Source organism: Chamaea fasciata, unplaced genomic scaffold (genome assembly GCF_029207755.1).
Source record: "Chamaea fasciata isolate MVZ Bird 193981 ecotype frontalis unplaced genomic scaffold, bChaFas1.0.hap1 SCAF_2, whole genome shotgun sequence".
In the NCBI taxonomy this organism is placed as follows: Eukaryota; Metazoa; Chordata; class Aves; order Passeriformes; family Sylviidae; genus Chamaea; species Chamaea fasciata.
Window position 1 is genome coordinate 18,732,564 of NW_027094087.1, and position 19,310 is coordinate 18,751,873.

Genomic DNA, 19,310 nt, shown 5'->3' on the forward strand with positions numbered 1-19,310 from the left:
ACATTTGCACAGATGTGGTTGACACAGGAGGTCATGATCTCATTTCACATGTCACTGCTTAATCTTAGCTGAGATAATTACAGACATATGGCTGTCTAAATATGAAGTCAACAGGAAGATATCCAGCTACATGTGGTACTACAAGTAAATCAGATTTCACTGCAACAGCCAGCAGCTGAGGCTATTAGGTGAATATCGGATGTTCCCTGACAAAATTTACCATTTAAAAAAAAACAAAACAAAACACAAATTTAGATTTAGTCATTCTTTTTACGTCTTTGTGTGCTGGCACCAATATGGATAAAACTCACATTAGTATCTCATCATGTTCAAATAATGACCTATACAGAATTTAGTTACTTATTTGTGTATTTTTTCCAAAACGTGACAGGATGAGAACTCTGTGTCCAGGAAAAGGTGTAACATAGTGCCTAAACCATTTGGGTTGATGCTGGCAAAGCCTGGCAAGTATCCAGACAATGAGGTGTGGCTGGTTTGTTCCCCAGCTCAGCACTGTCCCTGGCTTGGGCTCTGACCCACTGCTGGCCCCAGCAGCACAGCAGCTGGAGGAGCAGTAAAGTCCTCAAGCAGAGGCTGGTCTGTAGTACTCAGAACCAGGACAAAATGTCCCTGATGCTTTCCCTTTTATAGTGTTGACCCCAAGCACTTCTTTTCCTTTCTTTCCAGAAGGCCTCACCTATGGCCACACCATTATCACATTCCTGTGGCTCATATCCACTGCAGCACAGCTACAGCTTTGATATTACTGCTTCAGAGGACCCCCAGAGTTGCTTGGGAAGCCCATGGGTATTTTTGCATGATACTGCCATTGAAACCCACTGGTTTGTTCCAAGCTCAGTGGCAGTTTTCTTGCACAGCCGTGAACAGACACCACTAATCGCATTATTTCCTGACTGCAAAGCAAGAGGATGGGCTCTCCTCTACTGCCTCCTGTCATGCTTTGAAAACCATTTGTGAGCAGGGATTTGTTTTTCTTCCTGTGTGCAGTAAACTGAGGTGAAACTCTTGTGGTGTCCTCAGTCAGATTTGAACAGGGCCCCCCAAATTCAGTGCTGGACAATTATTTGTCCAGGTCACAGGCAGAGACCTGTGTGACGAGCTTTGGCAAGACTTTGTGTACCAGCTTGTGCATTTCTCTGAGCAAGTGCTTGTGGTCCCCAGGTGCTGTGGGCCAGGATAAGCTCCACAACCCCACACCTATCACCCCATGACTCTTCCTGCCAGCCAGACTCCACAGGGGTGTATTTGCAGGACCACAGGCAGCAGCAGCAGCTCAAGCTCTGGGTAAGCACCTTCCCTGGGGCTCACACGTGTTCTTGTAAACTGAGATTTCACACAAACCAGTGAAGACAAACTTCAGTTTTATTGTTGTTTAGGCATGGATAGAAACATTAATTCTTTTGCACTCTTGGTTCTTGAGACTTGCCCATAGTGAACTTGGAGCAGTGAAAAACCCAGCTCCTCGGACTGACGATTTAAAGTGCATAGGAGATCAAGCAGAATCCCAAAAGGCGAGGAGTTGTTTATATTCCTTTTTCTGTAGCTGTGAAAGTTGAAGGACTTTTTTTTTCTTCTTGTTTGCCCTACATTCCCCTGACAGTGGTATGAAAATTTTCAGCCCTTCCCTATGCTTTCCCTTTGGAATTTTCCCTATCTTTGGAAGATTCCTCTCTCTCTTTAAGAATTATTTGCAGTGTTACAAACAAAGAGAGGTGATGCACACTGTTTGACAGGACTCTGGCACAACTTTTCCCATTCAGAGTCATGCCCACTGAATTTGTTTTTTCTTTTAAAAAATGTGTATCACTTGGCAGTGTTCTTGCACCAAAAGAAAAAGATATATTTATATATAAAGTAACATTTTTGTGTGTTCACGTTTTATTTTGGAAAAACAGGTGTTTAAAAATTTTAGAATTTTTTTAACAAAATTCTAAAAAGAAAAAAATCACAATATTTACAGAGATAACAGAATGGCTTAGCCATGCAAAACAAATTACTTTGGTTTTTCCCCCATTTTACTTTGGTTTAAATATTGACCAAGATTATAATTTTTTTTCTTTTTGCCAAATAAAACAGTAACAAATTAAAGTTTAGAGGCATATAACAGGATTTCCGTCTAATATTTTTTACAGCATAGAGTTTATAGGACATCTTATGTATTTAATCCATGCCAATGCACTACAGGAAGCTTTTATTAAGACATCAGTCACTACTGCCCAGACATTTAACATTTTACAAATTTACAAGTAACAGTGTTTTCTGCCCCCTAAATAATGCAAAAGTGGCAAAATACATTTCCTAACGTCCATCTTTTTCTTTTATTTATTTATTTATTTATTTATTTATTCATTTATTTATTTATTTTTGCCTACCAGTCTATAAAAACTTACTTTTTCCCTGGATATTTGTAAATGGAAACCTGATGTTCTGCTTACTTCTAGTGTTCCTCTCCATCAAAGGTGCCTGTTACCGTCCTCCAGAAACTAACTTTCCAGATAAGATGAAACTTATCTCCCTTAAGTACAGCTTTCTATTGGCCATTCACCCTAAAACCTTTTCTTATCAAGTACCATTCTAAAAATTCCCTCAAGCAAAAAACATGTTTATAAAGTTACAAACTTGAATGTAACTAAAGATACATAGACATTTCATTGTTACAATTATATGTACTGTCTGATAAATTAGGTACCAGTTAAAAACACTAAAATTATCTCAAGGTGCATTCAATATCTGTAGCATAGTTAACAAAAACACACAAAAAATATATATATATATATTCTATTTTTGTGGGAAAAAAATGCAGCTTTGATATGAGCACTTTTTAAAAAAAGTTTCCAATTCTGACTGGTATCTCTCTGAAAAGAAGAAAAGGTACAGTACTTTAAGGCAGCGAATAACATAAAGGAATCAAAATTAATCCAGAATTCCAGTTCCTTATCCTAATGCTAACATGAAGGATGACTAATAACCATCAATAATGCGTGTCTTGCTTTAGAAGAAAAGGATTTTTTAGCCACCAGCTGTATGTAGGCTTGGAATTTTTCCTAGTGTTCCTTACTCAATACCCAGACTTCGTCAGGGAAATTCTTTATTCCCTCTCTAGCTTGTTTAGCTTTGCATGGTTTTTTAAATGTTCACTTTCATTAACAGTTTTGTTCATTCTTGTCACAGCTGTCACCCTTCTGCTTTACCATGATTTCAAAGAATGAAAAAGGAGTTTGACATTTTCCTTTAAGACAATCTTACACTCTAGGTACTTGCTACAAAGCAGAGGCTTCACTGATAACAACCAGAATCAGACATGTACCTGCTCAAAGGGTGTCATAAAAACAATTGAAATAAAACCATTACACTATACATCAGATTAACAGCAACTCCCAGAACAAAGCCTTACAGTGTATAAAAATAGCTACGTAAAAAATTTACATAAAGGCAAACAAAAAGAAATCTTCAGTGCAGACATTTACAAAAAAATATTTCAAACAGAACACAACATGGTGACCTATTATCATGGCTGTTGCCAAAATTAGTTTGTGGGGTTTTTTTTAGCTTGAGATAATTGTGTCTAAAATCCTTTGAAAACCTGGTAGTATGATCTGCTTAATACTTGAACCATGAATAGCTGTCACTTCTTTGTATATGTTTAAATACAATCCACGTTCATGCTTCAATTGGTCTATATGTATTCTCTGAAAATATGAAAGATAAAGCCAGTTAAATATTTTAAAATATGTTAACCATCATAACTACTCAGTATCTAAGCTTTAAATAAACAGCTATATGAACAGTACTTTCTTCTGCAGCTCAGTGATGTAAACGCTTTCCTTCATGACAAGAATCACTGTTGCAATATTGTTCCTGGTAAATCCAGAAAGTTTATCTGGTAAGTAAGAGATTTATGTTCATTTCATTTATCTACTATCTACTATCAGATCGACTGATCTGAAGGAATAGAGTAGAAGATTGCACTGAAGGCACACAATGTGCACACAAAATTAGGACATAATTTTGGTACGCCCAATTCCCTTTTCCAAACCAGCAAAACAGTGATACTGCTGGTAAAGTGCCTACAGCAATTCTGCATCTCTTTATATACTATGTAATTGCTCTATATAATCCAATAAATTCTAAACATTTAATGCAAAACTTGTGCTTTGTATTTGAAAATTTCAGACAATACTGACATATTGAAATTACTGACAATTGCATTCATTTAAACAAGAAACCTTGTTATGTAAATATGAAATATCATAATTCCACATAATTCCATATGCTTTAAACCCCTCCTACCTCAAGAAGGTACCCAGTGATATTTACTTAAGATCACTGAAAATCAGGGCTGTCTACAGCTTTCCTGTGGAGGAGCTTACAATGTAAACATCCCTGAACATGTAATACTCTTATTTTTTAGAACAGTTGATGACTAACTCAACAAACCTCTCTATGATTAGTTGGTTTCCAGACTCTTGTGTTATCACAGTGTTAATTTTAAATGGCTTAAACTGCCCAGAAAAATGTTGTAACCCCCTCCTTTGGGTCCTAGGAGGAGAGGTGCAGCAGTGGTGTACATATGTGTGAGCACAGGGTGGTGCTCTTGGTGCTCTGCCGTGCTCCTGTAATTCCCAACAGAACTTCGGGATCTGCCAGATCATTTGCAAACAGTTCATTTCATACAGATCCCAGCAGGGGAAACTTTCAAACCTGTTACTAATGTAATACACAGTGTCTCTTCCCAGGATAAAACTGATCACAGTACAGGTGTGTGAAATCTAGACTAAGAGAATTGTTTTGTTCTAAGGGAAGGAAATTTCATGACCTTTGCATTAATGATGAAAAAAGTGACCAAGCACTTGGAAACTGTTGCTTTCAGGAAGCGAAGAAGTTCCTGTAAACATTTCAAGTCATAACTTGAAACCTTCTGAACTCTACCTAAACATCCTCTTCATATAAACACATACTTACACACGCGTTATACAAATTCGTATTTTCATTTCCTCAAGCATGTGCATTAAAATCAAGCCAAGTATTAAGTTCCATCTGAACGTCAGCCTTCTGCTTATATTTGTATGTGCAGCTCTGAATTCTTAACTGGCCTAAAGCTTGAGTCTGTCTGTCCTAAAACTGCACCACAATATGACCCCACTGCCTTTGCCTCAGGAAGGTGAGCACCAGACCAAACTAGAGCTTTGATCACCAGAGGGAAATGATAGACAAAGAGATTTTAATGCTGTAATATGAACCACTTACCTGGAATGATGACTGACACGTTTTCTCTTAAGTTTCAGATTTATGATTGTTTTCCTCTAGTTTTTTGTTTTCTTCTATATTTCCAAGATCTTTGTCTACATGTTTTGATGCTGACCTATAATGTAAAGGAAGGTCATTTTTGCATGCCTACAGCATTTTGTTCCATACTGATATTAATGACACTGCCTCCTCCCCTCACAGTGAACAGAAAATTTTGACAGTTCTGTTCTGAGCAGAGCAACAGGTTTGCATATGTCTGTAAACAGGGCAGTGACACCAGATCCCCCAGTGCTGTGAGTACCACAGGGAGTATTGCAGCACGGGTCTGTGTGTTTGATCTACCGCTTGAGGAATTCAGAATAGTTCTGAGCTAGCAGACATTTAGTAAGGTTAAACCAGTTGTGGAGATCCATGTTCCTTGACAAAGTAATTGTGCAGCTTGTTTCAATAAACACGAGTCTGCTTTAAGGCATACTAAAATGTTACAAGTGTGGCTAAGATATCTTGATCAACACAGCAATCTTTTGTGTACTTGTCGTAAATGACTTCCAGAGCCTGTGCCAAGCGGAAGCTCTTTAAATGTGGAGAAATTAATGAAAATTCTGGCAACACTGAAAAAAAAATATCTCACTCTGGCTTGTAGGTCTGTGTTAGCTATGACTGACAAGCTTTGGGTAAAGATGAGATTGTGTAAATATTTGAGGGGGAAAAAAAGAAGAGGTATGCCTCATTTAAAATATCAGGGCTTCCTTAATGCAAGGAGTGGTGATGAATTAATGAGTTAAGTGCTTAGTTTAGCTTAGCACAATAAAACCACTATGCCATTCACTTAATCTGTGAGAAGCCTCACTGTCTGCCAAGGTGAAAGATTCCTGCAGTGCTGTGATAACATTTCGAAGGCCCCAATTTTTAAAATGTAAATGGGCAAATGCGTTGGAGTGGGACAAAGTAAATCCCTTGTGTCAGAGCAGATTATCTTATCTGCATTCTCTCTACAGATAATTTGTTTCCCCTACAGAAAAGTACGGTCTGCAGTGACGGATTGTTGCATATGCTCACCCTTGCTTCAGGGTAAAGACCCGGAGGACGCTGACTGGCAAGATTCAATGAAGACACAAGTTAGGCAGTGTGACACTGACACCATGCAGGACAGCACCTCCCGGACCGGTGGGCGGGGTTCCCGCTGCTAGGGGGCTCCTGCGCACATCCTCCATCTGAGCAAAGGCCGGGGGAGCACCTGCACCCCGCGTGTGCCCTGGGCTAGCTACCCTGGGGCAGGAACAGTTCAGTCCTTGTCTCTGAGCAGCTCCTGGGGGAGTGCCAATGCACCTCACCCCTCCCCACCTCTGCTGAAATGCTGCTCTCCAGCTTGAGGTGGGAGCATGGGATCTGGATCCCACACCCCACAGGCTACACTGAAAGGGACCACTCTAAAATCTTTTCGTTTTTAGAGGAGGTTATTTCCTGAGGGGCCATAAGTTTTAATGTTTTAAAGCTGCATTTGCCTTCTGCTGTTGGTTTAGGGTGCCCCTGTTATATTTGTGTGACTGACAGGAAGGTGTCATGCTCAAAACCCATTTACTGCAAAGATCTGAGCTCCTCTTTATTACGGGCAAATTTAATTTTAAAAGTGCTGAGACCGTATTACAAAGTAACTTATTCTACAGTGGTAAATTTCTATTGTGCAGTAACAATATATTTTTTTCTGGAATTCAAAACCTGAAACACGTGACCTGAATAAAAGGAAAGGATGTGAGATGCAATGAAGAAGAAAATTCAATGCTTTGGTAAAGACTGACCTTCTGTGAGCTTAATAACCTTTCACAAATCTCTTTAATCCTAACAAAAAAAGAAACAACCCCTCAAAAAAAACCCCTTGAAAATTAAAAAAGTTCATAATTTAAATTTAAAACGTTTGGTTTAGGTTGAGCATATAATTTGACTTGTCATGTGCTAATGAGTTTTTTCTGTAAATAAGTCTCACAAAATTAGAGACAATAGGGGAAGAGATGAAAAGCTGAAAGAATCTGGACTCAGGCAATTACCTGTGCTGAAGTGAGTTGGATGTGAGAAAGCAGTATCATGCACATCTGTCCTCATATAACTGCTAATGTCTGCTCTTGGAGACTGGATAGACTACTAGCATGGCTCACTGGAATTCTTTTTTTTTGGCCTCTTATCATCGGTTTTACAGTGCCCAAAGCAGACTGAATCTCGTATCACCTGACACTTAACAGCAGAGGGAACTGTCTGGTCTTTGATTAGGTTAAAAGTATTCAATGACTAACATCAGGAGATTCTGCAATGCGATCAGGTTTGGATTTTTAAAGTAATCTATTTTAGTTCTACATTCAGTCAAACTAAATGTCACCTTTATTTTCCTAAAGCCACACTGGGAAAAAATGGGAGACTTAAAGGGCAGCACTAACTTTGAAAGAGGCATGTGCTCCAGAACTCTTTTGGAGGATGTTACAAACCACTTGCTTGAAATGAGAGCAGCAGCAGTTTTTCATGTCTGACAATCAGATGGATTTTGATTCTCAATGCCTGAGCATGAAATGCAGCCATTTGTTTGTGATGGTTCCGTGATCCTGCTGACCTATTTTTTTTGTTCCCCAAATACCATTATCTAGGCAGACTCACCACCTCAGCACAAACAATGCTGCTGCCTTTTCTAGTGCTATCTAAATAGTGTCACTAAGAGACACAGGAGTTATTTTGCACGGAGGTGTGCTCCACAGGCAAACGGCAGAGGAACAGCTGGCCCTGGCATGAAACCACTCCCCAGCGTTCGACAGACTTGGCTTGGGTTTGTAACAGAAACATCTCAAACATGGGTTCCATCGCTTCCTGAGGTGACTTCAGGCTCAGGACAAATGGTCCTTCCCCAGCTTAACATCCAACAACAGTTGTTCCTTACTTTTTTTTGTGCAGTAACTCCTGCCAGCTTGCTTTGTTTGCAACTCAAGTTCAACTTCCCCATAATATCTGAGTAGCTGGGCAATGGAGTCTGAATGGATAGAAATATTCCCAAGGATTTACCCAAAAGGGAAGACAGTCCACTTTGCCCAGACCTGGAGCACTCTCACACTGTCATTATCTGCAGCTCCACAAAAAAAAGCCCACACCTTTGTATGCTGTTGCTCTGAAGAGTGAGAAGTTGGTTGTGTAAATATGAGTTTACTCACTCAACTCTTCTTTTTTTTTTTTTTTAATTTTTCCCCCTTTAAATTAATTTGTAAATCATGGATCATTCTAAGCTCTTGCTAAAATTATGACTAATATTTAATATTTATCTATGCTTGCTCTTCAGGAAAATAATTATCCTCAGGGAATCCTAATCAAAATCTCTCTGCAAGTAGTACTGAAGTTAGATTTTAGCATTCTTTGGAGTACGTGTGCTATGGGGCCACTATTTTCATGGATCTTGTTCAGATACTGTTCATAGCACTGTTTGTAACATGAAGACCATTTTCCATAATTGTTTTGCCTGCTGTAGTGTAAATACAGACTACATATAGGTGACCCAAAAATTGCTGTAGGCTTTTAACTTCTGATTTCTTTTAATCTTGCAAGTCTAGGCCTTGCCCACAACACCATTTAAGGAAGAAAGTATGCAGTGCTGCTTGTCTTTGTTACCCAAGCTTGTGATATTGACAAGTAAGATGATACACATCTGTGTAGTTCTGGGTGCAGAAACAAGAGCCATGAATTTCATTAAAGCTACACTCAACTGCACTGTTGCAGATGATCTTCTAGGAGCTAATGATTTTATGTATCCCAGTCTGGACTAGCTGCAACCTCCTTATTTACTCCATTCTTGCCTTCCACTTCCTCCAATTATTTTCAAATGTCCATCAGTAGGAAAAACCACAGAGATATTAGAAAGATATTCCAGTCATCAAGAAATGGGTGACCATTTTAATTTGTGTCACTTTTATATTAGATTTGTGCCATGAGCTGACACTTTGGGAGATGTTTGGTAACTGTGTCTTTTCTCTGAAAGGGAACTGAGTGAAAACCCAAAAAAATGCTGAGTCTTGTTGAAAACATAGTGAGTTTCTTACGTATTTGGCCCACCACATCTGACTCATATGTTTTTTTCGCTATAAAGTACCAGGAAAGCAGAATTTTTATGCTTCAAGTGTTCAGTTTCTGAGATGCCAGTAACCTCTATCATTGCTGTGATCTAAGAAATATTTGAGGAGTTTGATGTGCTCTGAGTGTGAATAACTTTAAGACTGCTGCTCTGATTCAGCTGGCCCAACTGAAGTTTGCTTCACTGGATGTTGAAACTCTTTAACCTCGATCTAGCCTCATGTGTTGGGCACCTCCAAACTCCAGGGACAAAAATGGGGCCAAGATCCAGCTACATGCAAACTTTCATGACTAGAGAGCAGGGGACAGGGCTCTGAATGCACTATTGCCTTTCTGAATCTTTAATTTCTGCTGTACCCTCAACTGTTTCTGGCAAGGTGAAAATTTCTTATATGAGGCATTTACCTAAGATGGGTGTCCTGCAATCTCTCAACCGAGGTCTGACACAAAAAAATTAGAAAGATTCTGAAGTGCTGAGTTATATTCTGTTCAGTGCAGATTGGTTTACAACATCAGTTTTGGAAAAAGGAGAAATTCTGCAGAGAACATGTGCTTGGCCTTATGCTCAGATGAAGGAGAAACAAGGCATGCTGGGGTAGGTAGCCTCAGCTCTTTATTCAAGAGGAGGCTGGTTGTGGGATGTGGAATACAGATGAGTCTCTGATTTATGGGATAATATTCACACTGAAAAGAATATGTGGCAATAATCAGCTTTTCCATCAAGTGGAGCTGAGGCAGTGAGTAACTGTACAAGTGATTTATTGTGAATATATTCCAAGGCTACGAGTATAATTCCTACTCAGTGTGGATGACAAGACAATAGGAGATTATACAAACCACAACACCAACAACAAAAAAAAGTAATGTTTTTCTTGCCTCGGCAGACTTGGTAAGTTCTGTGCTGCTGCCTTCTCAGACTTTCCTTTGGCGTCACTTTGGGGATAGAGATTAGGTGAGTTACTGGTCAAGGGTGGGTTCAAAAAATAACTACTACCTGCTGGCCTGGACGGAGATGGGGGGGAGTTGTGTCCAGAGGTGTAAGTTGCTTTTAGCAAGGTCTACTTTGATTTCTACGCTATGATTCATAATGAAAACTTTGTCAGAATAGGTACTGACATTCCGCTTGCTCCTGCAAGTATGGTTTGCAGAAAGCAGGGAGGATAACAACAGATCAATTTAAAAATATACAGAGAACAGGAGATTGTCAATGATGATACATCAATTAAGGGGTTTAGAAGCCAGCAACCATGTGTTGTACATGTACAGAGACTATTATTTAACTATAAAGACATTTTTGTTTCCAGTGAACCTGTCTAATCAATTCTAGTTCTAACTTTTCCTCTAAGCTTTAGGAAGAGAAACTGAGCATGAAGAAAAGAAATGGTGTCCATTTAGATTATGCCATATCCTATCTTGGAAGCAGAAAAAATTGTTGTAATTCATAAATTCATCTCATGCTATATTCTACAATTCCTGTCAGCTCTCCCCACGCTACTCATGGTGCAAAAAGAGACATTTTACCTTCTCTGCCCTTGTTATACTCAAACCACCTCATCCAAAGAAACCCAAAGCAGTATACCACAGTTTTATGACACCACATTCACACATTGGAAAAAGAAATAAGGAAGTTATCTAGACATTTTTGCAACAGTAGCAAAGTGTGGGAGGAGGAGAACTATGTTGTTACTTTTAGTTTTTTACCAAAAAAAAAGCATAAGCTTTGGAAAAAATCAAAAAAACCCCTTCTATAGTATCTGCGTGTGGTTCTTTGCATGGGTAATTTATAACAATTCTATATTTGAAAAACTTCAAGAACCTGATTAGTTATGGTTGAGCCAAAGTCTTTATGTATTATGCAAAAAAAGAGCATTTCTTAGCAGATGGAGAATTCCTTGTACTTTCACATCAGTGAAAACACATTTGTTCATAGTAAAATCCCACTGGTATATTTTAGATTTCATTTGATTCAATTTTAATGGAAGATCACAGTAAACCCAATTGAACTTTCAGACTGCTTTCACACCTGTACTGATTGGAGCATGTTATGCACAGCCACTGAACCTCCCCTGCTCAGGAGCAGCAGTAAGAACTGTCCGAAAGCAAATCCACTTCTGAGTGCCCTCAGCTCTCCCTGGAGACTAAAGTATGGGGCAAGACCAAATGGGGCACACAGCTTCAAAAGGATGGAGCAACATGGTCACTTCTTGATACCTTCCCATTTATTTTCTGAAGTGAGCCTCCGTGACAAGGAAAAAACTTGAAAGCAGGCAGGCCTCACTGGAAAATGCCATTCCATGCCTATGATGGCTAAAACCTGGATTGGGTTGAGAGGTCCTAGATTTTTCAGCAACAGAAGCTCTATTTTTACCAATTTTATTTCAGAAATCTCAAAGTACAAGTGAACAAAACAATTAAGGACCTCTCTTCTCCCTGAGACGGTTGAGTCCTATTCTGTATGTTATTCGATTTTTAAAGGAAACTAGCCAATTTCTAAATGAAGGCAGTTTCTAGCACCAGTACCAGCCACACAGACTTCCACACATCGAGTTCCACAATGAAGTACTATATTTAAATGCAAGAGTCAGCACAGACTTGGCTGTCAGGAAACAGGACCTCATTACTACTGTGGTCTATGAAAATCTTAGAACCCGCGTCCAGGAGATGAGTCCCACTAAGCATTAGGACAAGCCAATCAGAGGTACCAAGCTTCCTGTCACTATCAAGTGCACCTGCTGTAACAGCTTTGCCCCACTCCAGAAAACTGGAATGCTGTAGGGGAAGGAAAACAGGTGAACATACATCTCTGCTTATCGCTGTTCTTTTTCCAGCTTAGTACAAAGTTTCGAAAAAAATCTTACTTTGATTTCTTCACATAGAGCCAGTAGACAACACCTGCAATCAGAGCAACCAGCAGAAGACCGACCACAATTCCTACTATTAGCTTTGCCTGGTCATTAACCTTTTCACTATTGTCATCTGAAGCAAAGAAGAAAAGTTAATGAGATGACCTATGATAAAGTAAAGCATTACAACATTTCTAAAGAATTTCCACCAGAAACAAAAAAAGGCATTAGAAAGTTTAAAAAAAAAAAAAAAAAAAAAAAAAAAAAAAAAAAAAGTGCAATGTTCTTTAAAGGCATTTTTAACACCTTGGTCAATTACAGCACCAGCTGATTCCAAATCAAATCTGGCTTTAAAAGACTTCCAGGGACTTGTGAACTAAAAAGGTCTTGAACTGAGACAATCAAAAATAAGGGTTACAGAGAGAGGAAACCATACATACCACTTCTATCCTCTGGCTCGTCATATTCTGGAATACTTACTGAAATGAAAAATATTAAAATTAAATTAAAGACAACACATAGTAGACCTGAACATCACATTTAATTACCTATTTAGATACAGCAATGACAGAAACCAGAAGAGTGTTTGCCAAACAAGATATTTAATCATTAAACAGATCTTTAAGCAGAAGTCTTTTCTCTGCAGCTATACTAAAGCCATTAGAAGAATCTTACTCTATACCTGTAATATTCAAGTCAGAAATATTTCTGACTGAGTATTTCTGTGCTACCTTTCCATACCTTCTCACTGCCTTTCATCCTGACATATGATTAAAGCCCAGCGTGGCTGATATTTCTTTTGTGAGTCAAGTCATGCCAGTAAAAACAAACTGGAATTTAGGGACTTAGAGATACTGCTAATTGTGTAAATAATAAAGATCTCCGTCTTGCAAATGAAGTATTACTTTGCAGTATTTTGTACTATTATGCTGTACTATTATTTTGTAGTCTTGTTTACTTTTGTAAATAGAGGTAGCTAGCCAAGAAAGTCATGAAGACTAAGTGACTTATTGTAGAAAGCTATCAAGAAATTTTATGTACTACTGATCCAGAGTAGATTTACAAATGCTTGACTTAAGACAAAAAGGTTAAATATCTTAGTATCAACATTACTATGCAGACCTACTCTCCATTTGAGTGTGATGTATGGGTACTTTATGAGAAACTGTAACTTTAAGGAAATTATCTTTAGAGGACACTCACTAGCAGAGACGTTCATGGAGGTCACAGTCCTTTCTAGCTCATTTTCTGCAATGCAAGTTAAAGTTACATTTTCCTCAGGAGCAATTACAATTTTACTGGAAAATTTCCCATTAACATATTTTGTCTCCTCTGTCTGAAAGGTGAAAAATGAAGATTAGTATCCTTTAAAAACACAAAGAACAATACATGCATCACTTGTATTAAACGTTGAAAATGTTCAGAGGGAAATAACTTTAAACTAATATTTCTGTTTTCCAAACAATAGCAAGAGAAATACTACATTGTTTTACCAATGAAAATGCGAATACTTGAAAGAAAAAGTTGGCCAAAATATCCAAGTATAGATAGTATAGTGTGTACTGTAAGACCAATGATAAAAAAAGGTTTTTTTTTCTGAAAAAGTTCACATTCTCTATTTGCTTTTAATTCAAGTATTTAAAAAATATTGCAAGTGAAAGAATTGTTAAAGAAAATTTAAAACTTCTAATGTATAATTTTTTCCATCTTACTGTTTTTCATTTATGTCATTATAAGGAGAAGAATTGCTCCAAGTTTTCCAGTTTCCAGTTTTCCAAGCTATGTCCACATTAAGCATTATTTTGCCAAGCTATGTGTATCTAGTAACAATTATCGTATCTGTACTGTAATATTGATGTGTTGCTCCTTAAATTTGCTGTACCTCAGTCTTGGATTAATGCAACACCTAGAGAAAATTATTTTCCATCACACATACAGCTTCAAGACAATTCCTGTCCTATACCTATACAAGTAAAAGGACAAATTTTGTGAGCTGCGCATAATTTCTGTAGGCTTAAAGCAAAACCTAATGAAATGTAATGGAATCTACAGGAGTGCTTTACATTGTACTTCCAGCCACTGATTGTAGAGAGGTCTCATTTATTTTTCCTGCTAAGGCAAAATGTGGCAATGCTTTGTATGGGATTTGGTAATCCATATAAAAATACTTCGGTTTGCATATTTTCCAGGTATTTTTCTCGCTATATATGAGTTCTTCTTATTTATCCCTCAGGATGAATTCATAATCGTTCTGTTTCCAGTGAGAAACAACAGGTATAACCATACAAAAACAACTATAAATATTAGGATAAAAGCTGCAAAGCTCTTAAGGAACTATATTGAACGTAACTTCTGATCCACACATGCCACATTTCATTACATTTCACTCAGTTAATACCTACATCAAGTGCACATTTGCTTCCTAATGTAAGTTCTACAATTCCATCTTTATTTGCAAATTCTTCATGCAATGGCAAAATCAGCACATTACCGAGATAAAACTACTAAGTACCTTCATTTAAAAAATGCATATTTCATTTGTAACCTTTTCTTTTTCCATCCAACTTCAGCTTGTAGCCAGTGGACCTCCTTTGCCTTCACCTGTTCTATTCAAAAAGGCTTTATCATAAAAAAATCATCCATGTAAATACCATGTAGCTCCAGCTACCACTTAACCTTCTCTTAGATAAATGAGAAAGACTTTTCTTCGATCTCACTATCTCAAAAATGCTCCCTGATTTTAATTTGCACTCTATATTATACTATACTATTTCCTATACTCTAGTTTTTGGTGAATAAAGTAGTAAGAAAGATACTTGCTTTATTTAGGAGGCTTCCGCTGCCCGTAACCGTCCACTGCACTGCTGGTTTGGGGAAACCTTCCACGTGGCAGATAATTGTTTTAGACATTTTATTTGTGTTGGTTTTCTTGGTCATTTTGATTTGAGGTTTTCCTACAAGAACAATATTACAGTTAACCTTTTTATTTTTAAAGAACAATTAATAATTGTGATTACTTGCTTGCTTACCTTCCACAATAAGTTTAAGTGTCTGTCTTTTCCTCAATCCTTCAACCTCCTGTAGAGTAGTTTCACAGACATAGTTTCCAGCATCTTGATACTGAAGACTTGAAAATGATGGACTTGTTTGCATTCTGGTATTGTCCTGATAAAGTCAGGAGTTAGAAATGACAGAGATGGACTCACTATACATTAACCCCTTAATGACAAATGTGACTGCTATCAACACAAGTTTTCACATGCTTTGGAAAATTAGAGCCTCACTTTTTTAAGCTGTTTCTCCACTAATAAGTACATTTGAATGCACAGCACAAAAAGTGGAAACTGCTGGAGATTTACAGAAGCCATCTCCTTTCATCTTGAACAGTTTTGCTTTTAAATCAAGAGCATAGATGGGATCAATTATTGGCTCTAAGTTTTTCTAGTAGATTGGTCAAGATCATGAGTGATAAAACATGTCTGAGACACAAGCAACTCTCCTCTAGGCCAGGCTTACAAGAGCAACACATGCTCATGAACAACCATTAGGTATCATTATGGTAAGTTTCCAGCACTACAGGTTCATATAAAGCCACCTTCTTCAATAGCTACATTTTTCATCATCTGACCTCTCAACCCTTACCCTTTAGTTATGTTTATCAAAACCAAGACCAAGCACACCTCTGACAAAATGCACCAAATTCCTCCTAATGGGCTTTTTTTTTCTTAGAAGAACCTTATTCTCAAAGGGCTCTTGTATGGACCATTTCAAAAAAAAGTTGTACTTGTGCTACAATACGCCTTAATTCTCTCCATTTGGAAGCTGAGCTGATAATTACAGTAACTGATTTTCAGTCATCAATGTGAGTAGATCTCATTTTAACCACATGTGTAACAATATTCTTTAAAAAGCCCAATGAACAACTTCCTTCCTTCCTTCCTTCCTTCCAAAACACAGAAGTAGCAGCAGTAATATGAAGAGGAGAACACTCAGATGGAGTGTGAAATAGATGAATTACTGACCTTTATCCAAAAAACAGTTGCGTTTCTACTGGAAGAAATCGTGCATGACACAGGCAGGGCCTCTCCAATCTGTTTTGTGACTTCTCCGCTAGGAGTAAGCTGCAAATCCAAATCTGGGATAGAAAGAACATTTGTAAAAAGTTAATCTCAGAAAGCCTGGCCCATTTCAGAGGCTTACCAAGAAAAGAAAATGTGACTAATTGCACTCATTAAATTCAAGATTTCATTTCTTCAATAAAATCTAAGTCAATTTTACAAGGAAGGGAGATGAGAGAATTATTCTAAAACAGGCATTGCAGAACATTCATATTTTTGCTGTAATTATAGGCTAAAAGGAAAAGCAAAAGCTCACTAATCGCCAGACAAATGGATTTTTTTTCACCTTGTTCTGCTGAAAGGATGACAGAGTAGGCACAAGAAGCTGAAGAAGTAATTCACATAACTGTGTGCATCTCAGAAAGGGAAGCACAGAATGCTGTGAGGGTACCTTACTATGGGTCAGCTAAAAAAACATCTTCAGGAGAGGACTAGTGTAGGTGGGGACAGGTTATCCTAAACAGTAATTGAGGAGAAAGGCAGGTCGAGGGGTACCTTTTTTTTGTGTGATAAAACTAGAGGATTTTTATCCTCAGAATCTGCAGGGGAAGAAGAGGGTCAAAGAGGGTGTATGAGACATGATACTGACTGAAGGGGTGAGAAGTCTAAATTACAGGGTTGGGGAAGTGCACATGAAGCCCTTTATTTGTTCTCATTTGTAACTTAAAATGCCACTTTTGTGTACCTCAAAAAAGAGTCCAAGCTCTGAGTGGCACATTTAAGCTCCAGGGAGCAGTCAGTGACAGCTGTGTTTGACACAAGGCAGGGTGAGAGCCACTAAAAGAAACATCAGAAAACATTGGTCTGGATTTTTCTTAGTATAAGGACTTGGTGGGCAGGTCATTTTTTAAATTTTAATCCTACAGTGAAAGAAACCCAGGGTTTTCCAATCTCTATTTTGCTTCCCCTCTGACAGTGCCTTGCTTGTAAGCCAAGTTGCCTGGCTGAATGACTATCACAGATGTGTGCACACACACACAGACACATGCAGTCAAAAGCACACATGACTTCATCTCAAATATAGTACTTGCTGGAAAAGGACTGCAAAGGCTCCTTTTGGCTTTTAAGCTGAGCTCAAAAAAAGCTTGAGAGAAAAATCACAGTAGAGGAAAGTGAGTTTCCCTTAACAAAACAGTGAACTTCACTACTGGCTTCATTCAGTGGTTGCCCTGGGAACACTACTGTAATTAAACGTAGACGTTCAGGGAACAACTAGGGTTCAGCCTGTACTCCTGGTCTGCAGCACTATTACCTGTGTTACAATGTCTTGTCTGAGAGGTCACAAGAACTGTACTTTCATCTGTGAATGCATGAAAAATCTTGATGAGATAAAATGGCATCTTGTTTCTGTATTCTTATGGGGATTTCCTATCCTCCCTCCTGAAACCAGCAAATGGAACCCAACTGTTCTCCTGTGGCTTCCAGAATAAAAAAAAAAAATAAAAGAAATAAAATAACAAGACTCCTTCACTGAGCAGCATATGGATTTGGGATAGTGTATGGGATGTGTTTCTTCTTGGTTTGTGTTACCCTTAAGCACATTCTATCAGGGCAGAGGGGTGATTGAAGAAAAAGCTAGGATTTTTTCTTTTTCCCCTCAAGAATTTCCTTCTACATGTACTTAAACCTTTTGTTCTTTGAAGCAAGATAGCATCTCAAACCCAAGAGATCACCATTCAGAAGACCATTCAGAAGGCATTGCTCTCACATCTGCCATAGGAAGCAAAAATTCATGAAAGTTTTTGCTTTCATCTCAGGCAAGACTGACACTGAGCCCAGAGCAGTTCTTCAGCCCGGTCTTTATGCAGTGTAACAGACTACAGTCCCTCCCACACCGAGGTCTTGGTTGCTATAGCAGCTCAGGAAAATGTAGTGTATGAGATGAGCTATGTAACTCAGAGCAGTATTTGTATGACTTATGAGGCAAGACAGAATTAAGCTACTGTTAACATAGGATCCTCTACATGAATCACTTGATTTAGCTTAATTTTCTGCCAGTTTATCTGTATGGTCCACAAAGAAATATGATGTAGTTTCCTTTACCTCACTACTTAGTAAATAATCTCTCTTTGGTAGAGAAGTATGAGGAGAAAACATTTCATGCATATAAAGGCCTGTCAAAATTAAATTTTTGTCTCCATTGAAAGAAAAACTTTTCTGTGAGAATTTTCTGTACATTTCACATTTGGCTTTGAAATGTTCTTCAGAAGCAAGCTTGTCATCAGGCACCATTTTCAATATATGCTAGCTCTTAATGTGGTCTCATTTGAAGTCTTGCATTGATTTCAGTGCTGCGTTTGCATACCAAGTAGGGCAAGGAAGAGACAAACAGTGCATTCTGCACGTATCACCACATCATGTGAGGGAGGTATGGAATTAATGTGGGCAAGACTGGAGCACACATTTCAGTTTGGAAGCTGTGGCACATCTAGGACAGACTTCCAGCATTTAAAGGAGGCCTCTGATGGAATATTGGGAAAACTATGCAGGCACTTGTTTGTTGTCTGAACTCCATAAATAAACTAGTAGACAACTGGAAACTTCTCCTAGTACCTTGAGAATAGATTTTTCCATGCATCATTCAAAAGTTGATTTCCCCTGTATTTTCAATGGCTTTACTGAAAGACAAGACAAGACAAGGCTATAAAAATATCTACAGAGAAATACAAATGCTATACTCCTCAGGCCTTTAATTTACCGGATGCTTTGTAGAACGCATTTTAGCAGAAAGGAAAGTACCACAAAGAGGAACTTCCACAGACCTACATACTCCACATTAGGTTTTATGGACAGAAACAGTAACAGAATCATAGAATGTTTAGGCTGGAAGAGACCTAAAAGATCATCTACTTCCAAGTCCCCTGCCATGGGCAGGGACACCAGCACTGCACCAAGCTGCTCAGATCCTACAGCAAGAGATAATGTAAGGGCACTGTGGGTTGAATGAGTTGCTTCTTTATAGCTGAGGGAAGATATACCTGTC

General features: G+C 38.3%; 1 protein-coding gene across 5 annotated transcripts in view; it reads right to left on the reverse strand.

The window, feature by feature from the left end:
• Nucleotides 1-2,346: 2,346 nt before the first annotated feature.
• Nucleotides 2,347-19,310, reverse strand: part of ALCAM (activated leukocyte cell adhesion molecule) — a 115,493-nt gene continuing 98,529 nt past the window's right edge. For 2 of the 5 annotated variants that reach the window (XM_066175154.1, XM_066175156.1), the window contains exons 9-15: nt 16,232-16,344; nt 15,239-15,374; nt 15,030-15,163; nt 13,413-13,545; nt 12,650-12,688; nt 12,225-12,342; nt 6,542-10,299 (exon numbers count right to left, since the gene is read on the reverse strand). In XM_066175154.1, coding sequence (XP_066031251.1) covers nt 10,194-10,299; nt 12,225-12,342; nt 12,650-12,688; nt 13,413-13,545; nt 15,030-15,163; nt 15,239-15,374; nt 16,232-16,344 — 779 coding nt within the window. In that variant the 3' untranslated portion in view covers nt 6,542-10,193. Of the gene's footprint in view, nt 3,711-5,268; nt 5,384-6,541; nt 10,300-10,757; nt 12,136-12,224; nt 12,343-12,649; nt 12,689-13,412; nt 13,546-15,029; nt 15,164-15,238; nt 15,375-16,231; nt 16,345-19,310 lie in introns of those variants that run through there. The other 3 variants (XM_066175157.1, XM_066175153.1, XM_066175152.1) reach the window with 3 other exon arrangements.